Genomic DNA, 27,794 nt, shown 5'->3' with positions numbered 1-27,794 from the left:
CCAGCACATTACCACCCCCTCACTGCTAAAACAGGCAACGCTTGGCTTTATCTTCTGAGGTTTTAAACTGCATTTTGCTTTTTTTCTATTATCTGTTTTCATACTTACAGTTGGGAATGAAAATCCTCAAACTGACAAGATGTAGTTATTAGGTTGTCATTTAGCTAAAAGATAATTTCTCACAGTTCTATATTGTGGGCATCAGTCAAGAATTAATGTATTCTCTGCTAGCAACATCTTTTTACCTACTAAGGCATGCACTTTAACTTGGATAAGGCAAGGAAGACATTGAAGCAAATGTCTTTAGATTTTGACATAGTATTCTAAATGAACATGGCATTGAAAGGTTTAAAAAGTAGATATAGCAAATTATGAGGTGGGATAGGAGTTTAAAACGGTTGGCAAAGACAAGTGGTGTTTGGATGGCTTTTGTCTGTGTATGTTTTAATGCATATTGTAGGAAATAACATGTTTTGAAAAACTCTGAGGCCTTTTTTAAAAAATTTAATAGCTGATATATACATTAAGAATTACTAGGTGAGATAACCCATACTGTGTATCAGTATTATTCTGTTCCAAAATTATTCCCAAATCAATATTTTCAAAATACATAATGATTTCTTTGTATTTTTTGCATAGTATCATTAGTATATGTAGCCCTTCATACATATGTAAGCCAAAACAAACCCTGGTCCCTGCTGTACTACTCAGGCCAAATATTTTTATTAACTTCCGGAATGTATTTATATGTTCTAAACATACGTATATCTGAATCTATACCCTAAAAACCTGGGTGAATTATTGCAATCCTGTTTTTTTAAATTAATTATTATTGTTAGGAAACCCAAGCTAATAATTCATACGTTTGTAAAACTATAAGCAAATTCTTTACCTTTTGCTTCAAACTCCATCTTCTTTTTCTTTGCCCATATATTGTGATAGTTTTCAGCCATCATTTCAGCCATAGCCTGATGAAATAAAAGGATTTGTTTCATAACAGCTAATCTTAAGTCATGCTTGTTATGCATTTTTGTTTTATTGTTTTAGGATATGGCAGTCAGCTTCACAATAGCCCATTTTAAATGAAGCTTCTTTTGCATTTATTTTTACATTATTATGCTTTTGCTAAAGTTGCAAAGGCGCACTTCAGATCCCCCCGCCCCAATAATTAGCTTCCTAGTACATTAATTTTACAAATCTAAGCTTCAAGAAATGATCTCAAACATTAGAAATGTTTGCTTTAATGCAGAGAATTGGTAAAAACTGTCACGCAACAGACAGTGGCGTAGCGTGGGTTGTCAGCACCCGGGGCAAGGCAAGTAATTTGCGCCCCCTAACCCGTGGATTTGCGCCCCCTAACCCGTGGATTTGCCCTAACCCCAGATGTTGCGCCCGGTGCGGCCGGCCCCCCTGACCCCCCACGCTACGCCACTGGCAACAGATTTCTCCTCTGCTACATTGGCTCTTATCCCTAATCACTGCCATGGCACAGAATTAATTGTTATTGCAGTTCTTAATTGTTCTAACTGATTTATCTTCTTGAATTTTTTTTCAAACCAAAAAACTACTCAAGATACATTGAAGAAGCTGTACGCTGTTCTCTGCTTGGGACTACTCTTTGTAGTCCACTTTTTGTAACCGAAATTATAATACAAATGTTGAATTTAAGCACCTACAATAGCAACCACTAGTTTTTGCTGCAAAGACTAACCTGCTTAATCCTCTGGAAATTCTTAAAATTGTACAGATGTCGTATATATTTATGAATGATAGCTACCAGAGGATAAGCAGGGAACTTGCATTGTACAAACACGGTGAAAGAAACAAAAGCTTTCTTAAATGTTTCTAATACATGACATTAGCTGTGATATGACTTACATGCAGTTCTCTGGAGAGGGTAACATTACTCATGTCAATTGCACGAGGGCTATAACCATGGACAGTATCTACAGAAACCTGAGTAAATATTAACAGAGGTGTAAACAAAGTAAAAAGAATAACCAAATACAAGTTAAAAAGTTAAACGACAACTTACAAAGGATAAGAGGTTTATTAACAAATCCATCGGGAAAGAGGGAGCAATTGACAATCAGCCTACACATATTTCTCTATTAAAATGCAAAATGCTGCAGATTAATAAGAGTTAGGCACAGTCCAGATAATATTTTTTTATAATAAAAAAACATTGTTAGTACAATACTGACATTTTTGGGACTTTATGAAACTGCATAGTGCCAATTTTCCATTTATCTAAATGAATAATTGGCATGTGCAAGGAATCACAGTGAAATCAAATAGAAATGGAACCAAAAGATGAGACATGCTGAGCATTAATACGATATTCTTCCAAAAACTACAGGTACATGATACAAATTTCAACTTGAAGAAATGGTCTCTCTACTGGAAAAGGCAAAGAATATTTTAAAGAAATGAATGCTACCATTTCTCTTTCCCCAGAATCTCTCTTGGTACACTATCCAAAAAATAATAATGGACTTTGTTGTAGATTAAAGTTATTTTCTAGAAAATACTGCAATTCTGATAATCATTTATCAGGAATAGTTGCGATTACCTATACAGAGTAATCCAAACTCCTGACCTGCCAAGCTGGAGGAGTTAGGATGTGATGGAAATCTTGCTGCACAAGGTTCCACTGGTCTGGGGGCATGTCTGCTACCATGGAGGTCTCTGTTCCATGTACCAACAACAGAAGCAAACATCCCTCTCCCTTCAGTAACAGCCAGCATAAACCCCCAAAACTGGGTGGGGAGGAAACAGACTTAGTTGGCAAATGTTCCATTGGAACATAAGCCAATCCAGCTACCAGCAATGGACCTAATCTGAGTCTCTCTGCTGTACCAGCCTGGAGTTGGCAGAGCAAAGAACAACAGTTGTGTATCACCTTCTGCCCTGGGCCAGCATAAGCAGCAGAACCTCAGATATGTTGGTGGCTCCAACGCTCCACTGAACTGATGCTCCTGGCCAGGAGTTGGGATTGCAGCCCTAAGACTCTTTATAAATAGCAAGTTTTAAAAAAAACACATAGAAAATAGTGTCACAACACTGTATAATTCAATCTGTATTACTTGATTCATCCAAAACTTCACACACAGCTTTAGAATTTTTCTCACCTCTTTTTCCTACATGTGCAACACAACTGAAGTACAGCAGCAAATAAAGCTGGTACGTGATTATTTTTCATGATAGTATGCCAAATCCTCCTCTACATCTAAACTAGTCCTTTATATTTATTACCCTTTGGATGCCTGAGATTATGTTACTCGGTAGAAGCAAACACTTGCAGCACGATAGAGGATGTACCTGACTTGTCTGTGATATTCGGCGTGGCCTGTTATAAAGAGCCATAGTATCTCCTTCCCTCGTTCTTTCAACCCGCCATCCCCAAGCAAGCATGGTTTTCAAGGACTCCTTGATTGGCCATCTGTAAATTTCTTTCTCCTAGGGAAAGCAAATAGATGATTATGTTTTTAGTTATCAAGTAGCTGAGAGGACAGTACACTCTCTTATAACACTGTTTATTATATTTTAATTATTACATACCGGTAATTTAATAGTAATCTAATACTTGCCTAGGTAAGTCCCAGACCTCTAGCCAACTCTGGTATAGCATTAAAATGTAAGAATAACTGGCACACTACCCAGCATGTCCACATTGGAATGCAGAAATATAGCTTGATTCTACAAATATTCATTTTAAAACAAGTTTCACTGCAGTCAACGTAACAAACTTTTCACACACAAAAATGGAATCAGAGGTGGGCTGCAAGGATGAATTGCAATATCACTGTATGAAGTAGAGATGAAGAAGTTACACTACCAGCCATCCCAGATTATCTCAACTGGTGTACACAAGACAAGACAAGGGAAGTCTTGGACAAAACAAGAAAAATGATAAGCCCATCACTTAAACTCAATATGTCAACGTAGGCCAAAGAGAGAGAAGCAAATTATTTGTTAAAAGGTGCAGCTCATGTAAAGGTTTGATGAAAAGATTCATAAAGAGGGTAGCCCTGACATGGGGTGAAAAACTGAGGAATCTAATTCTATGTGTTTAGAATTCATAGATAAGCCATTCTATTTTTAGGGAGGCCACCAAAGAACAAGACACATACTGGGTGTCATGGAGTGTGGCATCAGCCAGAAATGTAGCTGCCCTGGAAATTTTAAGTAACATTCTTGTTACACAGTCTAGCTCCTGATGGGAATTCTCTAGATCATCAAGCCATATGAGGGATGCCCTGGTAAACACTGAGGATGGACACAAGTGTTGAGCAGCAAGGACAGCTGCCACATGTGCTCTGCATAAGGTGAAGTCCAGTCACCATTCTGAAGAGTCCTTAAACTGTGCATTCCCATTTTTAGGAAGAAGGAATTTAGCAATGAAGATGACACATGATTATCCATGGCTGGGTTTTTCAGCATATTCATAAACTGTTGGTCAATGTTATAAAACCTATTGGCTATGATGACTTTTTTTATATTGTAATGAAGTGCCCTACTCTCTTTCCTCTCTCACAAGTCCTGCCTCAGACCAGACGAGAAACTTCAGACTGGTGGAACGTGCTCAATTTGCACAAAAATATCATTAATCCCGTCTTCCTAACTTAGAATGTGTTCTAATATATGAGAGGAGTTCTAACAACCAAGGGATTTGTCTATTGTTTTAGATATCACTAAAGTTAATTTTAATAATAAAATGAAAATATCACCACAAACAAAACATTTGACATGAACTTCTTACCTTTTCTGCTAACAGTTTATATTGTTTCATTAATGGCTGCACTTTGGAAGATTCTGAGTATGTTTCACCATATATCCACCCATTTGCAAACTGATAAAAATAAAAAGCGGGAGGGGATAAGCTGAACAGGAATCTTGATGTCATTTATGTTTTGGATGGTGTTTTTGCATGCTATCATTATGCTACACCCACTTGTCCAAGAGAACTAGACTCACCAGCATATTTTTGCCTTGGTTATTTTGAACTTAAAATGACTTAACAGCTGTAATAACAATATCCTATATTCTAATTAGTCATGCAATAACTAAGAACTTCTTATCATATATATGATTATTAAGAACTTCTTATCATATATACTAATAGTGAACTCATTCTCAGAATACTAATGTAGCCAAAACAGCTACATTATCCATGCACAGGCTAAGAGGAACCCAAAGGCTTGCAAAAGTTTTTTTTAAAAGATGGGGGAAGAAAATCATCCCCTCCCCAACAACAACAAAAACAGCCCGTTGACTGAGCACACTTAGAGGGCATGGAAGGCTGACTAAGTGTTAGGGAATGGAAACAGAAATGTGGCTGAGAAGGTGGAACAGAGTGGAGCACTCCAGTGCGCCATTGTGCTGCAGGTCCCATCTATGGAGAGAATTTTCTGAAAATCTCGGTGTCAAACTTATCTTTGTTGCTTGTTTTTCATTTCTGTCTGTCTCGCTCCTTGGTTTCAACAAGAAGCAAGGTTTTTTAATTGGTTGCCCTAAATATGTGAATAATTCTCGCATATAATATGCAGTATTATATGAATAATATTACATGTATATACTCTCCAGGTTTCCTAAAGTAACAGATGCATACAACAATGAATATAATTGTTTAAAAATACTCATGTATTAATACCGATAAATTTATGCTGCAGAAATATAATACTGAATGACACTTGAGTCTTTTATATGTATAATATACCATTTTTGCATATAATTTTGCATATAATTAGTTGGCTCAGATGTAATGGGAGACTTGATATAATGGGGGGAAAGCTCAATTGGGGCAGAACCACCAAATTCTGGGAATAAATCCATTTAAAGTGGATTATTCCAGCTTCCCTAGTCCCAACTATAGTAGATATAGACTTAAATCAAGTGCATTTTAAAACAAATAGTAACTAAAAGCTTGCATGTGTATGTTGTGGTCATGAAACTTCTATTTTTACCACACAAGAGGTGCTCTTCAAAGAGAACAATTTTTTGTTAAGGACCATATATTAAATAGTGCATGCATGATGCAGAAGCATTGTAAATATACCTGGCATCCATCCACCCCACGGCACTAATATGCACCGTTGGTAAAATTGGATCAGATACTTATGATTTCTATTTTTCTAGATCTACAATGTCATTTTCCAGATAGAAGGCAACCATGCAAACGCAACCATCCAAATATCTGATAACAAACATAAACATCCTTACTAAAAGCAAAAAGCAAAGAAAAAGTGTTAACTAATTAGATTAGTATAAATGTAAAAACAGGGACTACTCATTTACTGAAACTCAGAAGATAAATGCATTTAAAGAAAACTTTTTGATTAAAGAAAGAAGACTGTTCTACTCATGCAACATAAACAAGATTCCATGATGGATACTAAAAATGGAAAATGTGTTTCAGACTATTATCCAGACAGATTTTTAATACTTTAAATATGCTTTGGGGAAAAAAGTTGCTAAACATTTTACCTTTTCCATGCACCATTTATCATGGGAATGTTCTGCATATTTGTTAATAAAGTAGTCTAGCTTTTCAGGAATTGTAATGCTAGATAAGAAAATACAAGACCAGCATTAATAATATATATAATAAATTGTGCATTCCTTTTAATCCTTCTTTCATAAAAAACAGTTGATCATAACATACTTAGAGCCCTAAAAGAGCTTGAGACCAGCAAATACCTAGCAGCCCACCCCCCAATGTAGACAAAGTTAAGCTTCGATATGTTCCAAGGAAACCCTGCTGATCATTACAAAACCAGCCAAATGTTGTTTGGTAATAACATGTAAGTGGGCCTCCTCTGTGATGACCCCCTTTGGAATACTTTCCCTGAAGTGGTCCAAGAAGTGGTTACAGTAATCAGCTTTAAGTGCCTCTTCAATATACAATACTTGTCTCCCCAGCTTTCCCACAAGGCAGCAAAGGTTTAGGATCAGAGTTTTCCTTCTCCTTGATTGGCTACCTTCCCAGGTTGACAAGCATCATCTGCCCCTCACTTCCCTCTATAGCCTGTGCAGAAACTGCCTTCTTGACCGTCAGACCCACTATTGGTCTCATCTGCTCAATCTGCCAGAGCCACTGAGGATTAGAGAGCCATCAGCTACCTTCACATTGTTTAGCCAGCCAGCTGAAGTTGTTTCCTGGGGTGTGGCTGCTGTTGCATGCGGACAGCTTCTAGGAACCGCAGGTGAGAGCTGAGTGCGTGTTGGACAAAATACACCAGAAGTGGCACAACAGTATAATAAATCCTTACTTTGAAGTATCAACAGGTTGTGGATTAAAGTTCCCATCTGAATCCATGGACGCTTGCTTTTCCATCACACCCACATAGTTTGATTCCATGTAATCAGGAGGCAAAGCCCCAGCCACTGCACTCAGGCACGGCAAGGCCAGTTTGAATAGTTCCTGTTCATATTTCTGGGAAGACAAAGTAGAATACAAAAGACCTAGCAATGAATTGAGACAGCCTCTATTTTTGCTGGAAAATTAGCAATGTTTTAGTATCTGAGCTAGCATCACTTGTACTTTGATCTACCATGGTGTGTACATTCAGGATCTTCTCTATGCAAATAGCACTGGAGGGAGGGCTTAAATTTCTCCTCCATATCTATGGTGATCCTGATTATTATTACCCCACCCCACAGGGCTGATGTCAGTCGAATTTTTCAAAACATGACATTAAATACAAAGATGAGTCCTTAGGTGGTTCCAGGGCACCACCATTCACTTAAAAAAAGAGGGGGTAGTGCGAAATCTTTTTCTGAAACCAGCTTTCTGCCATCTTCTCTATTTTATACCATTTATTTACTTTATTTATTTGCATTCTACAGAGCGCTCCAAAACTGAAGGATAACAAGTAGTATATATTGGTGACCCATGGTAATTATAATGGCCTTATCAAAAGGAGTGGAATCACGAAGCAGCCACCATGTAAAGTGTCCTCACAATTTGGCAGGACTGCAGACATGGCCTCCAATGTGGTATGAGGAGCTACTGCCAGAATTATCAGAGGAAATAAAACCTGGCATGCATGTGCAAGCACTTGTTTATACACAAAGGAGTCACATTTTGTATGTAATGCACAATTATTATTGCATATTTGGAAATTATTCATTTTCAAAGAATACTGTCTTCACATTACGTTAAAAGCCAGGGATCCTGGTACAATAATTTAGTTGCATTCATGGCTATAAACTGTCATTTTTATATACTTATTTTATTAGGCAATCAAACTTTGCTGGGGAAACTATGAAGAACATTTAATAAAGGGTTTGCAGGAATATCCATTTCTCAAAAAAGACATTAGAAAAATTAGAGTACATTATTCTTCCAACATGCTTAAAACATAAACTTAAAAGTTACCTTTTGAGATAAGGCATCAAAAATACCCCAGAACAACTTCCTGGACAAATGAAGTTCTTCTTCTGAAGCAGCACCAAAGTTGCCCCATCCTCCTGGTAAACAGTAATACTTCCAACATCTTTCATAATGATTTGTCAGCAACTTGAGAGGGGAAAAAATAACTCAGTTTCAGAGAATCCACTATAAACTTTGTAGAGCAGTTAGGTATGATCCGTTTCAGGTACTGAGACATAGACCTCCAGGTATAGGGCAATATAATAATAATAATAATAATAATAATAATAATAATAATAGTAATAATAATAATGATGATGATGATGATGATCTGTTTTGAAGAGTGTGCTGGATGTAAATGACTGTGACGAAATGTTTTTGCTTCACAGTGTAGTCAAAATGCTGTTAATCAGATCTAGATTCTGAAGGATGATGGTAAGTGGCAGTTGTATATTCTGAAAGGGAAGATTAAAGACCACACTCACCTTAAGAGGCATCTTTGCATGCTCATTTAGCAGTGGTATATCAAACACTAATCTTCTCAACAAATGTTGCATCATTGAAGGCCTCAGCTGACTGCAAGTAGAAAGAATAAAGTGAGTAGAAAATGTGTTCTACTGTTGGAGGATAGCAAGCAACCTACTTGCAGACCTTATCCAAACAGTGTAGAGTTTATTCTGCACATGTCTGTTTATACTTTGTTGTACTTCTTTGGATTCTCTTATGACTTATGAGAATAATTTTAAGAAACCCATAAACTTGTATTCATCCATTCCAATCCAACCCTATGAATATTCACAGTTCAATGGAATTTATTCCCAAAGAGATGTAATGTCCTGTTGCTATTTCAAAGCATCCTGAGTACATTCAAAGCATCTGTAATGTATTTTAATCTTTGCTGGAAGCCGCCCAGAGTGGCTGGGGAAACCCAGCCAGATGGGCGGCGCACAGATGATATTATTATTATTATTATTATTATTATTATTATTATTATCTTGAGTACATTATCAGGGAGGTGACATATTGGGATTATAATATACAATATATTGGGCAGCTCCCAACAGAATACTAAAAACACGATAAAATATCAAACATTAAAAACATTTATCACCAATGTTATTAAGAGGCACTTTCGCTCTAGAAACTAATTTTCCTATAAATCCCAGAAGTATACACTTACCCACATATGGAGAGTAGGCACTCTTCAATAGAGTCCCGTTGAGCTTTGGTAAGAGAGCAGCCCTTGGAAAGTCGGTACACAGTATGTAGCAAGGAATCTATAAGGGAAGCATGGTGTTCTGTGCCAGCAAAAAGAGGAGCACATCTAGTTAATAAAGGCAAAACAGCAGTGCAGAGGTACCGATTGAGAGCCAGGGCCATATCTGTAGCACTCAGAGCAACCTATAAAATAAATTGTAAAGCTATTAAGGTAGGTAAGTTTTGTTCTATACAAAATGGTTACATAGTAACATGATGACAATCTAATAGGTTTGCTTTCAAGGAAGGCAAGATAGATTTTTATAGGAATAAAAGGACATTATGAGTGTGCTAGACTTGTTTTGTTTTCCTCTGCCATTTGTTTTCAATATTTAAACAACTCATATATTTGCTAAAATCACATAACATGTTTATTATTTCATATTTCATTTCCCATTGTTTTAATTGGAAGATTCAGCTGTCTGTAATCACAAAATATAAAACAATAAAAATAAGAACAGTCAATATAATTAATTTACAAAATGCCTGTATAATGTAATGTAATGTAATGTAATTACGAACTCCTCAGATGGTGTGAACTGCTGAGAGTGCCATACAATGATGTTTACGCACCTACTAAATACATTTTTGTTTAGGCACTTCTGAGGTGTAACCCAGTCATTTATGGAAGATTAATTTTATATTTTATGAAACATTTTGCTGTTTTAGAGTCTGATTTTTTTAAAAAAAACTTTTATTGTTCACAGATTTTGTGTTTCTGCAGTTTTTTGTTTTTTTTTACTTTACACTGCTTCAATGGCTTTGTGCTCTGAATTTATCTAAACATTTGTTTATTATTAGTAGATAATAATATCTTACATGAAAAATTGAATTTGTCTAAAGTTATACAATACATCCATGGAATTTGAAGTCAAGTCTCCCAACTTTCAATACTCAATTCTAGAGTATTGCAAAAACTTTCCTTATCATTTTCGAGAAGTCAGAATACATGCATGGTATAGATCTAGATCAAAGAGAGAACCTAGTAATCAAAAGTTAATTGTTACCGTATCTAATGAAGCAGCAGCACGAAGATCTGGCAGAAAGCCAACTTCAAGAAGGTGTAGAAGAAAATCCTGGTCTTCAATCCCATAGACCCTGTCAAGGAACAATACCATGGCTGCCTTGTGGTCTGGGCAAAACCCCTCTGACATATCAGGTTCCACCACAGTACCATCTGAAAAAAAAAATCAATTACACAGATTTCTGGTACTGATACAAGCAAATTGTACCTGCAACAAAATGTTGCAGCGTGGAGTGCTTCTGTTCAGGATTTCGGGCAATCCAATTCATTCCTCCTCCCCTCTAGTTTTCCCCTCTGACATTAGTCAGCCAACAGTCCACGTCCACTGAGCATGTTCAGTCCTCAAATGGCTTGTTTCCCCTGAAAATTTTTCTGTATCCGCAAACCTGGGATTCTCCCAAGACTTATGGTATCATACCTCCCTCTTGCGCATTGATGGTACCAACTTGCCTACATAAGGACCAGCTCTCAGAGAACTGAGATCACTATTAGGATATATAATTGCATAACTACTTCCTGCCAAGAAGAATGAGTGTATGAACATCCTCTAGACATCCTCTAGATGGCTTACCCATTTTCTTGACTGAATAAAGGGAATTTGGCCAATAAAACCTAAATCATTCCAATCACAAGCACTATGGCATCCTTGTTATTGCAAATACTGATACTGAACATGTAGTTATTGGTTTACTATCTTCGAATCACTATTTAATAATCACATACTCCTGCAATTCTACAACTGAGAAGCTCGTGCCATGAAAAGTCAGTGTGAATTTCTGTTTCATTTCCATTTTAAATTTCATACATATATTTCATTTCCATTTTAATTTTCATACATATTTGAGAAAAAGGTATTCTGTATCAGTCAAGTTTTTTATGTTAGAATATATCAGAAAGAAAAATGGAACACTTTTCTTACCTTTTGCTATTGTTGGCATGTGGAAAGGAATACTAATCACACCCACCAAATCTTCCAAAGGAATCAAAGACCGCAGAATGGATCGTATTCTAATTGCTTCCCCTTTGCCAGCATGGATTAGCTAACGAAGGAGTAATGCAAACATTTGTTTATATGATTGATATCATAATATGTACACCTATTATTCATAAGCAAGAGAGTAACAGTAATGATTTCAAACAATGATTTAAAAATCTAGAATACTGGGGGGCTACAGCAAAGCTTAACATACAGGTATTCGTGAGAAGCTAGAGTTATAGTACACAGTATATTGACACTAGGTTGGAAAGTTGTAGTGCTCGTGTTAAGTATGTTTGGAAAGCTTCACTCACTTAGAATTGAAGAGGTAACGGTGTCAATGATTCCATTTCCCTGTATGCTAAAGTGCTGTTATGCTTAAAAAGTCTGAATGGATAAAGCCAAAACTCAAGTTTCTCAAGACTATACCACCAACAACAGCAGCAACTTACAACTTGATACCCATTCAGAAACAGCAGTACTATTAAACCTGTGCTCTGATTTTAACCAATTAGCAGCAAGTAGATGTTAAACAAGGATGATAAACACTAGTAAACAACAGAACCTACATGCATTTCTGGAGCACAGCGTCCTAGGAGATCAATCAAAGCAGCATAAAAGGTCATGATGGCATTTCCCATGTGAATGGTATCATCTTCTTCTTCCACCTCACTTCTGTTTAATTTATTTTCCCAACAGGAAGGAAAATAGAGGGTCAGCGAGGAATTCGTTATGGAAGCTTAACTTTGTTACAAAAGCAAGGCTAGGTTTTATCCCTGGCACATCTAATAATAATTGCCTCAGACTGACTCTGGAGTCCAGTTATATAGACTTCTAACATTGCTCCACAAGAAAATGTAGCTTGAGGTATCTCTTTTACATTTATGTAATGAGCCATCCACATGTAGTCACTGGAAGCCCTATGCTAATTCTGTGAAGATTACCTTCATGGGGCACTGTGAATCAAACCACAAAGGGAACAATGCCAGGCTGCTGAAGGCAGGTAAGCTGTTACCTCAAGTGGTGGCAAAGGGTGTGTGTGTGTGTGTGTTTCTGTCTCTAAAAAGAGGTGTGGGGCTTGGCCATCTCTTCAAAGGTAAGCCAATCCCCCAAAGTTCTTAGAATTTGCCCTCCCTCTGGTAATTACAGACTTTTTCATGAGAGATGGTCGCATGAAAGGTGTGTAGAGAGGAGTTATTTGGCCCAGCCTTAAACCCTTCCTCCCACACCTGCAATAAAAGGACTTACACCATCTGATATTTAAGAACCATGGAAAGACGACTGCTCTGCCCCAAAATGCATTATACAGTATTTATTTTCCAAAGCACCCTAGTAATACATTGATATATTCCATTGCTAGTAAGTTATGTAAAGTCAGTGAATTATGGTACTGATTCAGGAGTAATAGAAGATGTCAAATTCAAGGCAAATATCTGCCTATTTGTGGTATAATAAAATACTACTATTCTGATTTACAACAAAAAGAAAATGTACTATTATTACGAATACTCTCAAAAGTTTCAAATGTTGAATTCTTGGGGACTATTGCATTTAGAAACCTGTTAGGTTTGGCAGCTGACAAAGTATTTGCAAATTATTAATAAAGCCTTATTTTAGAAAACTGAATTCTGTAAAGCCTATTACAAAATGGGTCTGGGGAAGTTAACCCCTTCTTTACTACCTACAGTGTTTTATTGGATCCACTACTTGGTGAAGGTCCATCTCTTGTGGGGTCTTCTGATATGTTTATGGCTTCCTCCATGGCAGCAAGCAGGCCATTTCCACCTTCTCCTCTCAGTGCTGGTCCAAAACATTCAGGACGTCGAATGAGTAGTCTTACCACCACATTGGCATTCTCTTCAACGCTCTCTCCTACAGTCAGTAAGGAAGGCCACAGCCAAAGTCACAATCCAGGGCTTACATGGGGGTGGGAACAAGCCTAGATGAACTGGTACCAGCACCATGTTGCTGTGCCAGATGGAGCAGAAATTTTATTCATTACATGATCCAGCTGTAATGACAGCCTCCTAAGTAAGCTGAGAAGGTGACTATTATTATTCTGGCTGCAAGTAGGGCAATCCCACTATATCCAGATCAGGAAACATTGGAATGCCTAGCCAAATCAACCTTTACAAGCCATTTAGAGGACTTTCTGATTTCTGACATATTGTTGGGAAGTAGAAAAGTGAAAGAAACACGGACAAAAAGTAAGGGGCTAGGGTGAAAAAGACTTGGGGGAAGGGAGTTGAAATGGACACTTGGAGTGTGCATATAGATGAATTTTAACACTCATCCTGTGTTACCAAATGCTTATTTTAGTTCACTCTTTTGTTGCTTCAACCTCTTTGCTACAACAGTACTTTCATCATATTCTTAGCCACCCTGGTTCAAGGTAAAGAACAGTCATCTTGAAATCATTGCAATCTAGAGCCTGCATATTCAGATTTGTAAAGGCTAATGTTTTATCAATGATTGCAATATTCTGCAAAAGCTTGCCCTACAGCCACTTGCACATACAACACACCACTTACAAATCAGCAAAGAACAAAAGGAGAATAATTAGAAAATTGATGTCACAGTTACACAGGCACATAGCAAAACAGAAAGTAATATAACTGTTCCCATATTTAAAAAATAGAATACAAAATAACGTTTCCCAATTTTAGCCCTTCAAAACAAATGAGAAAGGCTGGTGACATAAAACACAAGAGGAGCACCACTTAATTTGGTGCATTAGTAGCAGTGATAGTCAAAGGTTTATATAATTATTTCGGAACAACAATAGTGGTACAAAATTAATAGGCTCCTACAGTACCATTGCAAAAAACAGCAAAACGAAGAAAATCCAAGTATCGTTCTCCTTCCACTGGGTTCCATCCAATATCTGGGTAACCTTTAGAAATCAGCAATGAGCAGCTTTGCAAACCACATCCAGCCAAGTAGCGGACTACCTAAGAACAAGGCAAAATTAAACAAAAGAGGCATTTACTGCAAAAAAAGAAGAAAAAGCTCAAGCCAGTATTCTAATAGGAAGTCCTCTTTTACTCCCTTTTCAATAGACTGGCTATTGCAGCAGCAGAAACCCAAAGAAAAACTAATGCTATTCTAGGCTGCATCAACAAGAAGTATAGTGTCCAAATGAAGGGAAGTCGCCGTCCTGCTCTCTTCTGCCTTGGTCAGACCACACCTGTAATACTGTGTCCAGTTCTGGGTTCCACAATTTAAGAAGGATATTGACAAGCTGAAATGTGTGCAGAGGAGGGCAACCAAGATTGGTTTCTAATGCTCTAGAAACCAAGCATTATGAGGAACGGTTGAGGAGACTGAGAAGAGATTTGATAGCCATCTTCAAATACCGTATCTCAAGGACTGTCACGTGAAAGGTGGAGGAAGCTTGTTTTCTCCTGCCATGGAGGGTAGGACCCAAACCCATGGAGTCAAGTTACAAGAAAGGAGAATCTGATGAAACATCAGGAAAAACATTCTGACAGAGCTGTTTGACAGTGAAACAAACTTGCTCAGGAGGTTATGGACATTCCTTCATTGGAGGTTTTTAAGCAGATGGCCATCTGTCATGGATACTTCTATTGAGATTCCTGCATTGTTCTGCCCAGACACTGAGGTCTAGCGCCGAGGGCCTTCTGGCGGTTCCCTCGCTACGAGAAGCCAAGTTACAGGGAACCAGGCAGAGGGCCTTCTCAGTAGTGGCACCCACCCTGTGGAACGCCCTCCCACCAGATGTCAAAGAGAAAAATAACTACCAAACTTTTAGAAGACATCTGAAGGCAGCCCTGTTTAGGGAAGCTTTTAATGTTTAATAGGTTATTGTATTTTAGTGTTTTAGTGTTTTGTTGAATTATTTCATTGGAATAATTAATAAATTGTTGTTGTTGTTGTTGTTGTTGTTGTTGTTGTTGTTGCAGGGGGTTGGACTACATGACCCTCAAGGTCTCTTCCAACTCTACAATTCTATGATATAGTGAAAAATCTAGACAAACGTGAGACCTTAACATCATGTGACTGTCTGATAAGCTGCTGGCACAAATTAATGAATGGGGTGCACTTGGGGGGGGGGGAGCATACTGAAGCTCCACTGAATTCAAAGAAATGTAAACATGCTGAACTTCCTTTGAACTTCTCCCAATTATGTTAAATTTGTGCAGCGTTGATTTTTCTCCTGCATCAGTGATCTATTCATTGATTTTCCCAGAGAACACTTCACTTCTCTACTCTTTTAAAGATGATTACCACAAGCTTATTTATTCATGCTGATTATTCACAGATCTGCTTTTCCACTCAGGTCGTGTTCCTCTGTAATTAAACTAAAAATCAAAATCTAGTTTGAAAATGTGTACATACCTCCACACATTTAAAATAGGGTCATGTAAGATAGCTGCTGATCAAGAAACAGCAACTCAGAGATGGAAATAGATTTCCACATAGATCCTGTAGGATGGGGCCACATCCTGCAGCACTATGAATACCCAGGTCCAAATTTTTACTAGGCAATGGCTATTAGTCATGGCAGCTATTTTTTAGCTCTGGTATCAGAGGCATTTGAAGACACAAGTAGGAGAAGAATGTTCATAAACTACTTGTGGGCTTCCTAGAGGCATCTGGTTGGTCACAGTAGGAACAGGAAGCTGGACCAAGCAGGCTTTTGCTCTGATCCAGTGGGACTCTTCCAAAGCAGATCAATGTCATTAACAGTTTCTGAGTGGGATCACAGAATCATGCTGCTGTTGATGACAGTCAGCTGTTCAATTGCTGGGAGGTAGAGAGGGTTGCAAGTCTTATAGGAGATTATAATCCTATGGTAAGCAACATGGATGTGGAAATCTTATGACAGGGAAGGGTACCTGAGAGAGTCTTCAGATTTTGGATTCCAACTCCCATCAGCCCCAGCAAGCAGCACCAATGGTCTGGGATAATGAGAACTGCAGACCAGCAACATTTGGATGCTGATAGGTTCTGTATCCCTGTGCTGTGGCATTTGGATGGCTACTACTGCATTTCATTAGTAAACAGATGCTTACGAAGATGTGCAAGATACATATGTATAAAAATATAGTTAGCTATTCGGAAGCTGGTTTACCTTTTCTAGATCAGGTTCCCGCAAAGCTAGTGCAAGCTCATTATTATCCATTACAGATGCTGCTGCAACATCCAAAGGAGTTGATCCACGCATAGAAGGGGATGCTGTTAAGAGAACATTTCAGAAATGTTTAATGTATATAATAGGTTTGCCATACGTCCGGAATTTCCCAGACATGTCTGGAATACTGCATTCGTCAGCAGTGCCCAGATGGAAATTACTCAAATGTCTGGGAAAATCCTTTCGCTCAACAACTTTGGGCAAACTCAACAACTTTTCTGCCCGGATTTCCACTGTTTGAAATATAGCAACCCTAGTATATAAAATGTAAAGTAGTAGCATGGCTTACAAACAAATATCAGAGCTAAGCAAAATTACTACCCAAAAGACACAGGTTTTATATTACAGGTGAGGTTCTTAATTTTAAAAATGAACATATGTACTTTTTATTCAGTCCATGTCATTACAGTTTTTAATATAATTTAGTAACAGTATCATAAACAACACTTTGCTTCACATGTCCAGTATAAAAAAATCTGTTCTGGGCAGGCTGTTCTGTACAACTACTGCGGTAGTGAGCGCAAAGCCACTCACTAACATGCTGGGGCTTTGAACAAAGGTGCAATCCACAACCTGTGGATTCCAAAGTCTTCTTAGACAGCAACAGAATATATGGGTTGTGAATTGAAGGAACAGAAGGCTCTTTAGAATACTTACCAAGCCCAACACTGCTGTTTTCCAAAAGATAGCTAAGATGATCAAACATAGCCTTTTGATTCTGCCTGCTGATGCGGCAAAAATAACATAGAAAACGACAGCAATTTGCCACCATCTTAGGAAAGGTGATTTCCTAGACAAACAATACTATATTAGAAAAATATAACAGTTTGCAAAAAAAACAACAACCATGCATTTTAATATTTTTAATGTGTTTTGTGAATTTTTGCAGCTACCAAAAATTCCTTATTTTACAAAACATGGTCCTGCAAGTTATTTCTTCTGTACATCTTCCAAACAGGCATTTGGAACACTACACATTTCTAATCTATTCGCAAGTGGAGGCCCTCTGCAGAAATCAAAATGCAACAAAAATAATTTAGCTTAATTTAGCTTTAATTTAAATCCATGAGTTCATCTTAATTTCCTTTCAAATTAATGTTTTGAGGATCACTATATACCAGGGGTAGGCAACCTAAGGCCCATGGGCTGGATGCGGCCCAATCGCCTTCTCAATCCAGCCCGTGGCTGGTCCAGAAATCAGCATGTTTTTACATGAATAGAATGTGTGCTTTTATTTAAAATGCATCTGTGGGTTATTTGTGGGGCATAGGAATTCGTTCATTTTTTTCTCTCCAAAATATAGTCCGGCCCACCACATGGTCTGAGGGACAGTGAACCGGCCCACAGCTGAAAAATGTTGTTTACCCCTGCTAGATACTAACACACTTAAAGCTCTTTCTATCTTGTTTGTCTTTGAATTTCATATGCAGTCAGGATTAAACCAATACCTAGGAACTTTTCTGTATCAGTGAGAAAATATAGCACCACACTCATTTTTAAATTTAATTAAAATTAAATTAGACACAGAACCACAAAGAATAGTTTTTATGACTATTTTTATAGCAAAAAGGGGCATGGTGTTTTTTTCCAAGTAAATTCTTAAGGACGGTATCCAATGCACATGGGGGAAGAGAAAGAGGCCGATACAGAGGAGGGTGCTTTCAGCCTTCCTCTCCATTCACCAATTTCTGCTTCCAAAACATACCAAGCTAAGGAGAACCATGTGCTCACTACCTGGTAGAGCAAAGAAATGAAGGTATAAATTGAGATACATATCTTGAGTATGGATGCTGCCTATTCACACTGAATTTCCTTCCAGTTTGGAAGGGGGTAGACATTCCATTAAAAGAATGTAGCCCAGATACCGCATCCGTACTTAGATGCATGTTGAATTTAGGATTGGGGCTCCAATTCTAGGAATTGATATGCATCTAGAAGCCTGATTCATCATATGTATCTCCTTCATTGGACCTTGATGAAAGTTAAGCTGCTAACTATAAGCTGTGTACCCACTCTACCTTTAAAGCACCTTCAAAGCATATTTTGTTCCCCTCCATGAATTCTGGGCACTGTGGTTTGCTAAGAGTTTCTGGGAATTGTAGCTCAGAATTCTGTGAGGGAAAGAATGTGGTTCAAATGTGCTTTAAAGGCATAGTGTGTACACAGTCTATATCTGGAATTACAGTCAATATTTAAAATGTCTTCTTACCTTTGACTCTCCTCCTCCAAGTACGTTCACCATTACCTCCATCACAGTCTCATGCATACCTAATGCTCTCATAAGATTAGGATGTTGGTAAAAAACTTTATTGTTCATTATATCTCTACAATGAAAAAAATCAAATATTTAAAAATATACCAACCACTTTACAATAATAAATAAAAATACAATAATTGTTTTAACTATTTCCCTTTAGTACCATGTCATATAAGAGAAAGAATTTTAGGAAGGTATACTCTGCAAAAATTATGCAGGCTGCCACTCCGCATTCAGTGATAGATAGAAGCTGCATGAAATCACTATGGTGGTGGCTCATCTTTTCGCACTCAAAATGTATGAATATCTTCAAAATAAACGGAAGCTCATGAGAGTCATTTCCCGCCATAACTGATTAGACCTAGGATTAATCAAACAAATTAAGAGAAAAGAAAAAGGGCTTTACCCTAATCCACGAATCATAAGCTTCTCTTCTTCCTTGCCCATTCTGACACTGAGGAGAGACCGGATCTGACCAAGAGAAGCAAGTAAGCTGATTGTATCTTCCACAGATACGCCATTTATAGTGTATGTCTTGGGCAAGGCTCGAACCAGGCCACCAACTCCATCATATTGGCGGTGTAGCAAAACGAACATGGCCCTCACCAACTCTGGGTCTTCTATGACTGATTCTTGAGCCCATCGTACCATGGTCTCTGAGATCAGCTGTTGGAGAGTTGCTAAATGTAGAAAGCATTAAGACAAATAAATAGCAATGCTTTTTCACCTTCAGCTCCAGCTAGTTAAGTGTATAATATGCTATACATATCAGAACTAGAAAAATGCCTTTACTGAATATTCTTACTAAATCGATAATACATAGTTAAGCTTATTAAAAGGTAATGGGAAGACAGAAGTGACACTGTATTTTAAAGTATTACTATCATGTTCACCTACTAAAGCTTTCATAAATCATTTGCAAAAAAAAATATCTTTTTTTAATTTATGGAAATGTATCATTGACATTTTTTAAAAACCACATGCATCAGCAAGAAGGTAATTCCCTAATTATAATCAAAAGCTGCAAATAATTTCTGGTTTGAATAAAATTATTTGTTGAAAGCGAAACAATCAATGGGTAGGGCAATCCTATATTCAGTTACAATGCATAAACATCACCATTACACTGGCAAAATGGCAACTACACTTGATGTATTATTCTCAGTCTGGGGGAAAACACACGCAGCTTGAAAAAATGCTAATGCTGTGAGCATGTCAGATACATTACCAGCATGCTTTGGAATGCTGCCAGACCCTATGTCACCATCACACAGAGGGAGCCAGCCTGGGCAGAACAAACCAGCGTCATTGCTTTCACATTGACAACATACAAGAAACACAGAGAACCAGGCAGCATATTTTGTAAAGCAGGCACAGACACATACAAACCCTTTCAGGAATGCATTTTTTTTCCTGCCCAGTCCTATGCCACAATGGAAGAAAGACACACAAACAGGCACAAATATGCAAACAGGCTCAGGAAGCTTCTAGCTCACATTCACATGGGGAAATTCCCTCCCCCCTTTCCCAGTAGCCATCATTCATTGAAAAAGGGATGGTAGTTTGTGTTCACTGAAACTTGTACAGAAAAAGAGGTTATGGTTCAGACTCTGCTTGATGCAATTAAATCATCATGGGGTTTTTTTATGATACCCACATGCTACTTTACTTACATGGCTTTTTAGCATCATCATCAATGGGCTTCTCAGCTTGTTTCTTCTTCAAGTGTGTGACTCTTTCCACAAGATATAGCAGGCGACCTTTAAGAGTTAAATCACTATTTCCATCCAGAATTCCATCTTCATCTAACTGAATTCCTAGGTGTAAAAATTCAAATGTTTATTAGATATCTAGAAGTCAAAAAGATACTCTCTTTGGGGGGGCCTAAAGATGGCTGCCTGCCCTCCACGCGCCCCCCTCCTTTTACTCTGGGTGGGTGGTCCATCTTGAAAGCTAAAAGGAAACCATGATTTTTATCTACAGTGCATCAGAACCAAATTTCCAGCATATTATCTCAGTGGCAGAACGTAAGCTCAGGTCGCCCAGAGTGTGTGCGCAGAGTGGACTCCCAAGTGGGGTGGGGCACAGAGAGAGCCCGCTACGGTGTGCCTCACAAACCACACCTGGAGTACATATGCCGCAGCCTCTCTCCACCCCCAGGTCAAGCTTCACCCAAGGATAGAGCTGCCATGGCTGGCTGCCTTGCATGCTGCACATGACGTCACAGCAGTTGCTACCGACTCCTCTCTCTCCACTCCCAGCTCCGGCATGACCTGGGAATGGAGTTGTGGCTGGTGACGTTGGGCACGAGGAAGCTGTCTGTCTCTGCAGCTCCCTCGTGTGCTGGAGCCAGGCTCCAATGAGAGAGCCTGTGTGTGGGCTCCTGGTTGCGCCCCCTTAAAAAACACGCCTGGGCCATGGCCCCCCCAGCTACGCCAGTGTACAGTGGTACCTCGGTTTACAAACTTAATCCGTTCCAGAAGTCCGTTCTTAAACTGAAACCGTTCTTAAACTGAGGTGCACTTTCCCTAATGAGGCCTCCCACCGCCAGTGCCGTTCTTAGACTGAGGTAAAGTTCGCAAACCGGGACACTACTTCCGGCTTTGCGGGGTTCGTAAACCGAATTGTTCGTAAACAGAGCTGTTCTTAAACTGAGGTACCACTGTATGTAGAAAAAAGAAAAATAGCCACTGCCACCGTGGCTGCTGAGAAGACTAAAGCAGGGAGTAGGGTGCTCAGGCAACAGTGGTGTCCCTGCAAACATCACCAGTAACATAGGCCACATGATTTGCCCCAACATGCCACATGGTGCCAGGTCTGCTCAGTTCTGCAAAAACCTTTACTGTTAATGACCTACAAATCAAGCCACAATTTTGCTTCAAACAGTAATGCAGCCATTACAAGGTAAAAAACCTGAGCACTCTGATTTTTACTATCCTGTCATGATTGTCAGTTACTTATTTGCAGTGTTGCACAGCTTCTACACTGGTTCTTTTACATGCCTGAAAATAAGTACTTTAGTAGCCCAAGTTCAATGAATCAAGACTACAGATTGCCACTATCATGGAAGCTGTATTTTCCACACAACCTATGCAATTTGTTTATGCTTCAAATGGCAGCCAATATGAGATTGGTGGGCCCAAACCTCATAATGAACCATGTGTCACCACAACACTATTAGAATGAGGTTGCCTGCTTAGAGGGAAACTGGGAAACAGGAAGACTGATGCAGACCCAAAGGCTTTGTAATTTCTCTAACATATCTTTGAGTTTTCTAATAAAATTGATGAAATTATTTTATTTGTTTAAGCAAAGAAAACAAGAATAAGAACAAGAAAAAGTTAAGATTTACCACAGTGTGCCATCAAATCTTCATGAAAATCCAAGAGGTGATCCCTTATTTCTTCAGGACAAGGGCAATCATTTTTATCATCCTTAAAATTCAGCAGCATATTAATCTTTTAAAAAACATACAAATTAATAATTACATTTCAGATATGTTTACAAGGTTATGTATAAGATAGGAGGAAACGTTTTACTATAAAACTGATACATTCCAATAGCAGCTTAATATTCCCTATCTTCTTTGATAAGAAGAAGTCCCTGCTCTAAGCTAATCTTTGGGGTGGAGGGAAGAGGGGAGGAATCCCTGTTTCACAAGCAGACATCCTTTAGACTCTTTAAAGGTGAAGGTAAAGAGACCCCTGACAATTAAGTCCAGTCGTGAACAACTCTGGGGCTGCAGCACTTATGTTGCTTTACAGGCCGAGGGAGCTGGCGTTTGTCCGCTTCCACAGACAGTTTTTCCGGGTAATGTGGCCAGCATGACTAAGCCACTTCTGGTGAAAACAGAGCAGCGCACGGAAATGCCATTTACCTTCCCACCGGAGCGGTACTCATTTATCTACTTGCACTGCGCGCTTTTGAACTGCTAGGTTGGCAGGAGCTAGGACTGAACAATGGGAGCTCACCCCACTGTGGGGATTCAAACCGCCAACCTTTCAATCGGCAAGCCCAAGCGGCACAGTGGTTTAACCCACAGCGCCACCCTTAGACTCTTTAGCCATGACAATTAAATGGAACCTTGATGTATGGAGACAATATATTTCAATATCGGGTGCTAGCTGAAGGTCATCACCTGCTTTAGAGCACCTAGCATCTGGCCATTTGCTGGAAATACCAAACAATTCTTCTGTTATTATATCTACCAAAAATCTGATGATGTATTGTTCAGGAAAAGCAGTATGCAATGCAAATTGATTCTAACCTTGAACAAAACTTGAATATAAGAAGCTGCCTCCTATTTTATGTTATACCTGTTCCTGTGGTGGAGACCGAAACTCCTTTGTTTTCTTGGCTGTCAGTGCTGCAGACATATTTAATGCCTGCATAACCTCATTGTATCGGAAACGCTGATTCTCTTGAAGTTTTAATACAAAATCATCTGAAAATGCTACAATGGCTTCTATCCGATGGCGTATCTGACAGTCACAAAGGTACTGAAGTAAAAGACACATCTGAAAGAGAATGAACAAGGGGAAAAAGTTACAAAACACAAACTATTAAAATTCAACTAGGTTTTTTTTAAAGAGTTAGAGGTATGCAAATGACGGGCAACCTCATGGTAAACAACACTCGTTTCTTTCAGTAGTGGTAATATGTAAGTTTATCCACATCACCCTTATTTTTCTAATTCTCTTTTTGAGTTGTGATATTTGTGGGTTAGCCCCACACTTTCTAACACAACCCAAACACCTTTTTGTTTTTGGGATTTTTCAAAGTCTTTGATTTCAAGTTTTCATTATCTCTCATTCTGAATACTAAAAAAAAGTCTACCCTCTTGCCTTCACATATCTCAGCACAAACCTTTAATTTCTGTTTTGAATCATTCTGTTCATATAAATTTGTTTGCTTGTTTGTGTGAAGTACTTTCCTCCATGGATTGCCTTCAATCCAGAAGGTAACAGACTCAGGCCTAGGGGACAAAAGTAGTCCTTCAGACTTCTCTGCTTAGCCCTCTGGACTATCCTCAGGCCACACCTCTTACCAGTGCCTTTGCCTGAATGGCAGATGTCCTTGAAGTGATAATGCCTCTTGCTTGCCTGGATGGAGGATAGAGAAATGTGGATGGGTGAAAAAAAACAGCCATAGCAGATGTCATTACGATAGATTATTTCATGATTACCTGCAATTTCACTGGCTCGGGAAGTTTCATTTGAAGGAGTCCTTCTTCTGGCACCTTCTCTCCTCCTGTCTCCAAATTTAGTCCATCTGCAATTAATTCTTTTTTTGCTATTACTCGAGTCTCGTCCTCATGGACTGCATCTTCCTTAAAAACACTAGGTTCAATCAGCTGCAATATATGCTTCAGGTCTCCATTATGGAAGATCCCCATTATGAGAAGAGTGTAAAAAAGCTTGATCAAAGGAACAAAGAGAAACTCTGTAGTCCCACCTACTGGATCTCTGACATGGAGGCTGCCCTCTTGAACTGCCTCCGTCAGCATCTCTATGGTTTTAGTCTTCAATATCTCCAGAGGAAATTCAGGACTGTACTGATAACACTCATTGTTGATTCTTACAAAACTGGGAGAGGAAAACTGCATTCTGGGCCGTAGGGAAGTGCTGAGTCCTATGCCAGGTAGGCCATGCTTTTTGTTTTCATCAGGGAACAGAGTAATGCTCTTAGTCTCATCTGTCATGGGAACAATAAATTCATTGTTCATCATCAGCCTTGCAGTAGCGTAAGTATTAAGGTGAATGTCAATTAGAAGATCATAATAGCCGGCACGTAACAAGCCCGGCATATACTTGTTCTCAATTGCATAAAGAAGCTGTGACTCATCCACATGGCTGCACATGGCATGCGCTACTCGATTATTCCCAAGAGCACAAACAGCTGAGTACAGTCTGAGAGTATGGTAGTGGAATTTCAACAATTCTTCTTGTTCTGACAATTCTAAAATGTCTATAGACCTGTGGAAAAGAAAGTTTAATAATAACTTCACTATCTAGGAAAAGTGAAATGTTATTTTTTATAAAAATCACTGAGAACAGGTCAACCCGCATGAGTATGAAAATTGTTGCTTAAGTGAAATGAAAATATACTACTGTTAGAGATGCTTACATATTTTTGTTGCAGCTCCTACTTGTATTAAGTAGGAGCTGCAACAAAAATATGTAAGTATTTTTTACCCTGATCTTCAGCCAAAAAACGGTATTCAGAGTGGTGCCCAAAGAACAGTAACAAGGTGGTCCCCATCATGCTGCTCAACATATCAATATGACCAATGAAACAATGGGGATCAACTTCATTCCCTCCACCAATTATGGTGTTTTGAAGTTGCTTCTCCCTTTGGCTGGCTCCCTTAGATAACTCTCCACTTGGCTCAGAATGCTGATGGACAGATTCAAGTTCTGCCAGTTGATGGTGACAGCAGCTGAAGCTAAACAAAGGCTTCCGAAGCACTGCAGAAGTGTTTGTCCTAAGGAAGTGACAGAACATGGTGCTGCTCCTAATGAGTTGAGGGGGTGAGAACTGATGGCTGTTTTGGATCCACCCACCAAGCGACTAGCAATGACTAGAAATCACAGTGAGGAAGAAGAACACCATACTAAAAATTTAAGGCACCCAATGTAGTCTGCAGGCAAGTCACCACAATTTAAATGATACTAGGATGTTATGCCCCTGTTCCTCAGGAAGACCATCACAGCAAGGGGAAAGCTAACCTGCTCCTATCCCATCCTATTCCATCAACCAGAGGAGGAGCAATTGCAAGGAGCTTTCCCCCACTCTCCCTGCCAGAAGGACCACACTGCTCCAAATTCCAGTTGCTCTGGGACTTCAGAACTAATGAGAAGAGTATTCTGGTCCCATTCATTAGCCTGAGGACTATGGCCCATATGGCTGTGTGTGTATTTATGAGTTGAGGTGGGGAGTATATTATTCAGAATCAAGAGGGTTGGGGGATGCTTTGGGACAGCATGAGGATGTGGGTGATACAGTGATGGTGTAAATCAGCAAATATCACCTCCCTCCCTGATCTATTGATGTAAGTCTTCGCTAGATCAAAGATCCTTGGTCAGTGGAGAGGCACCACTGGATACATCCCAAAATTAATAAAATACAGAAACATAAAACTCTGGAAATATGATTTGTAATAGCATGAATGTCACCATAATATTCCACCTTGATTTATAAATGCAAACAAGGAATACCTGTTTTCCTCTGGGATGTGAAGTGACATGAACTGCAAAGGCTCCAGGCACTGTACTGACCAGCCTTGACGTTCACTGATCCGTGATATGTCAACTTTCAGAAAGTGGTTTGGTACTCTACTCCAAAGCACATGTGTCAGAAACTGAACATGCAGACGGGGAGGACACTGGGGGACTGGGTTTTTGTGCTCACTTTTGAACAGGCCAGCTGACAATGGCATTACATTCTGGAAAGAGCAAGGCAGAGTTGCAAAAATTAAGACTCCAGCAGATGGCAAAGTACAAAGCATACATTATGCATGACGAGTCTACAGCCCCCCCCCCCCCTTCTGACTGTGCGTAAAAGGCTTGTGGTTCGCTTGGTTTCCTGGGAGGAAATATACAGCTTTCATGTGAAGACTGACAACATTTATGGGTCCCATGTTTTTGTTTTTATCTTATTATGGAAAGACTATTGAATACACTGTTTCTTAGTAGCATCCTCCAGAAAAGTCAAGGTTTGGGCATAAAGCTACCTAATGATTGAAAGGGAACTGGAAAAACAATCCCCCTCCTCCACGTAGTAATTTTAGGCTTCTGTGAGTAAGTAGGAGGAGAGACCTCTCAACACTATGTGATACTGTTTCGAAGGTTTATGAACTCAAAGAAACAATATTACAAACATTCTAAATTCAACAACACAGCACAGGAACAAATGGTTTTAAAATTACCTTTATTCTTCCCAATTCAAATTGGAAAACATTGGGGCTCGTGGCTTGTGCAAATACTGCAGGAAATAGTTTAGTGCTTGGTTCAACCTAAATCATGAACAAACAGAAATGCATTATAATTCAAGATGATAAGTGCATGAAACAAGCACAGCTGAAGATGAAATTTCTGGGAATGGCAATTTATTTTCCATGAATACTCCAACTTATTACTATCATTATTATTAAGTCTAGTTGTCTGTTCTTGAACAAATGACAACCTAAGAAGAATTACCTGATAATAGGTGCTTATCTCTTTGCCATTAGCTGTGAAGGACAGGACACCAGTTGCAGCATCAACCGAACAGCCAATCTCGAGCCCATTGTTATTGCGTCCTTGCCCGGGACTCATGCTCTCACCAGCGCATACCATATAGCAGTTGCTGCGTTTGATGCTGTATTTCAAAAGATGAACAGCATGAGAGATACTGTGGAAGCTGAATGTTGCAAACCAAGATCTCAAACTCCATCGGGCTCCAGTGTACACATGGGCACCTGCATGCATGGGGGCTACATTATTCTAACTATGCACTTATGTCCTACTAGAATAATTACGAATTCACGCACCCTTCACTTTCAAGGGCTTGCATTCAATGTCCTAGTTCAGATCATAATTCCAGGCTTCATAAACCATGATTAATGAAGCTGGGAAGCAGTGCTGAGACCAAGGACTCCTCTCTCTCCCTGTGTGACACTTGTGCGCTTCATTTCTTGCTGGTATTAAACCAAACTTCCCTGTTATGTTGAAAGTGGGGAACTCTAGCTTAATGTCAGCCAATAAGATAGCA

At 39.0% G+C, this 27,794-nt stretch overlaps 1 protein-coding gene across 19 annotated transcripts in view; it reads right to left on the bottom strand.

Moving 5' to 3' along the window:
- Positions 1-27,794, bottom strand: part of RYR2 (ryanodine receptor 2) — a 252,769-nt gene that overhangs the window by 90,150 nt on the left and 134,825 nt on the right. For all 19 annotated transcript variants that reach the window (XR_008329619.1, XM_053382604.1, XM_053382607.1 and 16 more), the window contains 25 exons: positions 27,242-27,401; positions 26,971-27,057; positions 26,261-26,487; positions 24,229-25,018; positions 23,360-23,560; positions 22,396-22,501; positions 20,717-20,860; positions 19,450-19,723; positions 18,996-19,110; positions 17,444-17,576; positions 16,727-16,830; positions 14,447-14,582; positions 13,317-13,503; positions 12,201-12,306; positions 11,575-11,695; positions 10,639-10,808; positions 9,555-9,775; positions 8,860-8,950; positions 8,381-8,521; positions 7,272-7,435; positions 6,487-6,565; positions 4,763-4,852; positions 3,322-3,459; positions 1,879-1,956; positions 893-968 (listed from right to left, as the gene is read on the bottom strand). Coding sequence is in view for 18 of the 19 variants with exons in the window: in XM_053382604.1 (XP_053238579.1) it covers positions 893-968; positions 1,879-1,956; positions 3,322-3,459; positions 4,763-4,852; positions 6,487-6,565; positions 7,272-7,435; positions 8,381-8,521; positions 8,860-8,950; positions 9,555-9,775; positions 10,639-10,808; positions 11,575-11,695; positions 12,201-12,306; positions 13,317-13,503; positions 14,447-14,582; positions 16,727-16,830; positions 17,444-17,576; positions 18,996-19,110; positions 19,450-19,723; positions 20,717-20,860; positions 22,396-22,501; positions 23,360-23,560; positions 24,229-25,018; positions 26,261-26,487; positions 26,971-27,057; positions 27,242-27,401 (4,139 nt within the window). In the remaining variant the exon portion in view is untranslated. The remainder of the gene's footprint in view (positions 1-892; positions 969-1,878; positions 1,957-3,321; positions 3,460-4,762; positions 4,853-6,486; positions 6,566-7,271; positions 7,436-8,380; positions 8,522-8,859; positions 8,951-9,554; positions 9,776-10,638; positions 10,809-11,574; positions 11,696-12,200; positions 12,307-13,316; positions 13,504-14,446; positions 14,583-16,726; positions 16,831-17,443; positions 17,577-18,995; positions 19,111-19,449; positions 19,724-20,716; positions 20,861-22,395; positions 22,502-23,359; positions 23,561-24,228; positions 25,019-26,260; positions 26,488-26,970; positions 27,058-27,241; positions 27,402-27,794) is intronic.

This window comes from Podarcis raffonei, chromosome 3 (assembly GCF_027172205.1).
Source record: "Podarcis raffonei isolate rPodRaf1 chromosome 3, rPodRaf1.pri, whole genome shotgun sequence".
NCBI lineage: Eukaryota > Metazoa > Chordata > Lepidosauria > Squamata > Lacertidae > Podarcis > Podarcis raffonei.
Note: the sequence above shows the minus strand (reverse complement) of the source record. Positions and strands in the feature narration are given on the sequence as shown.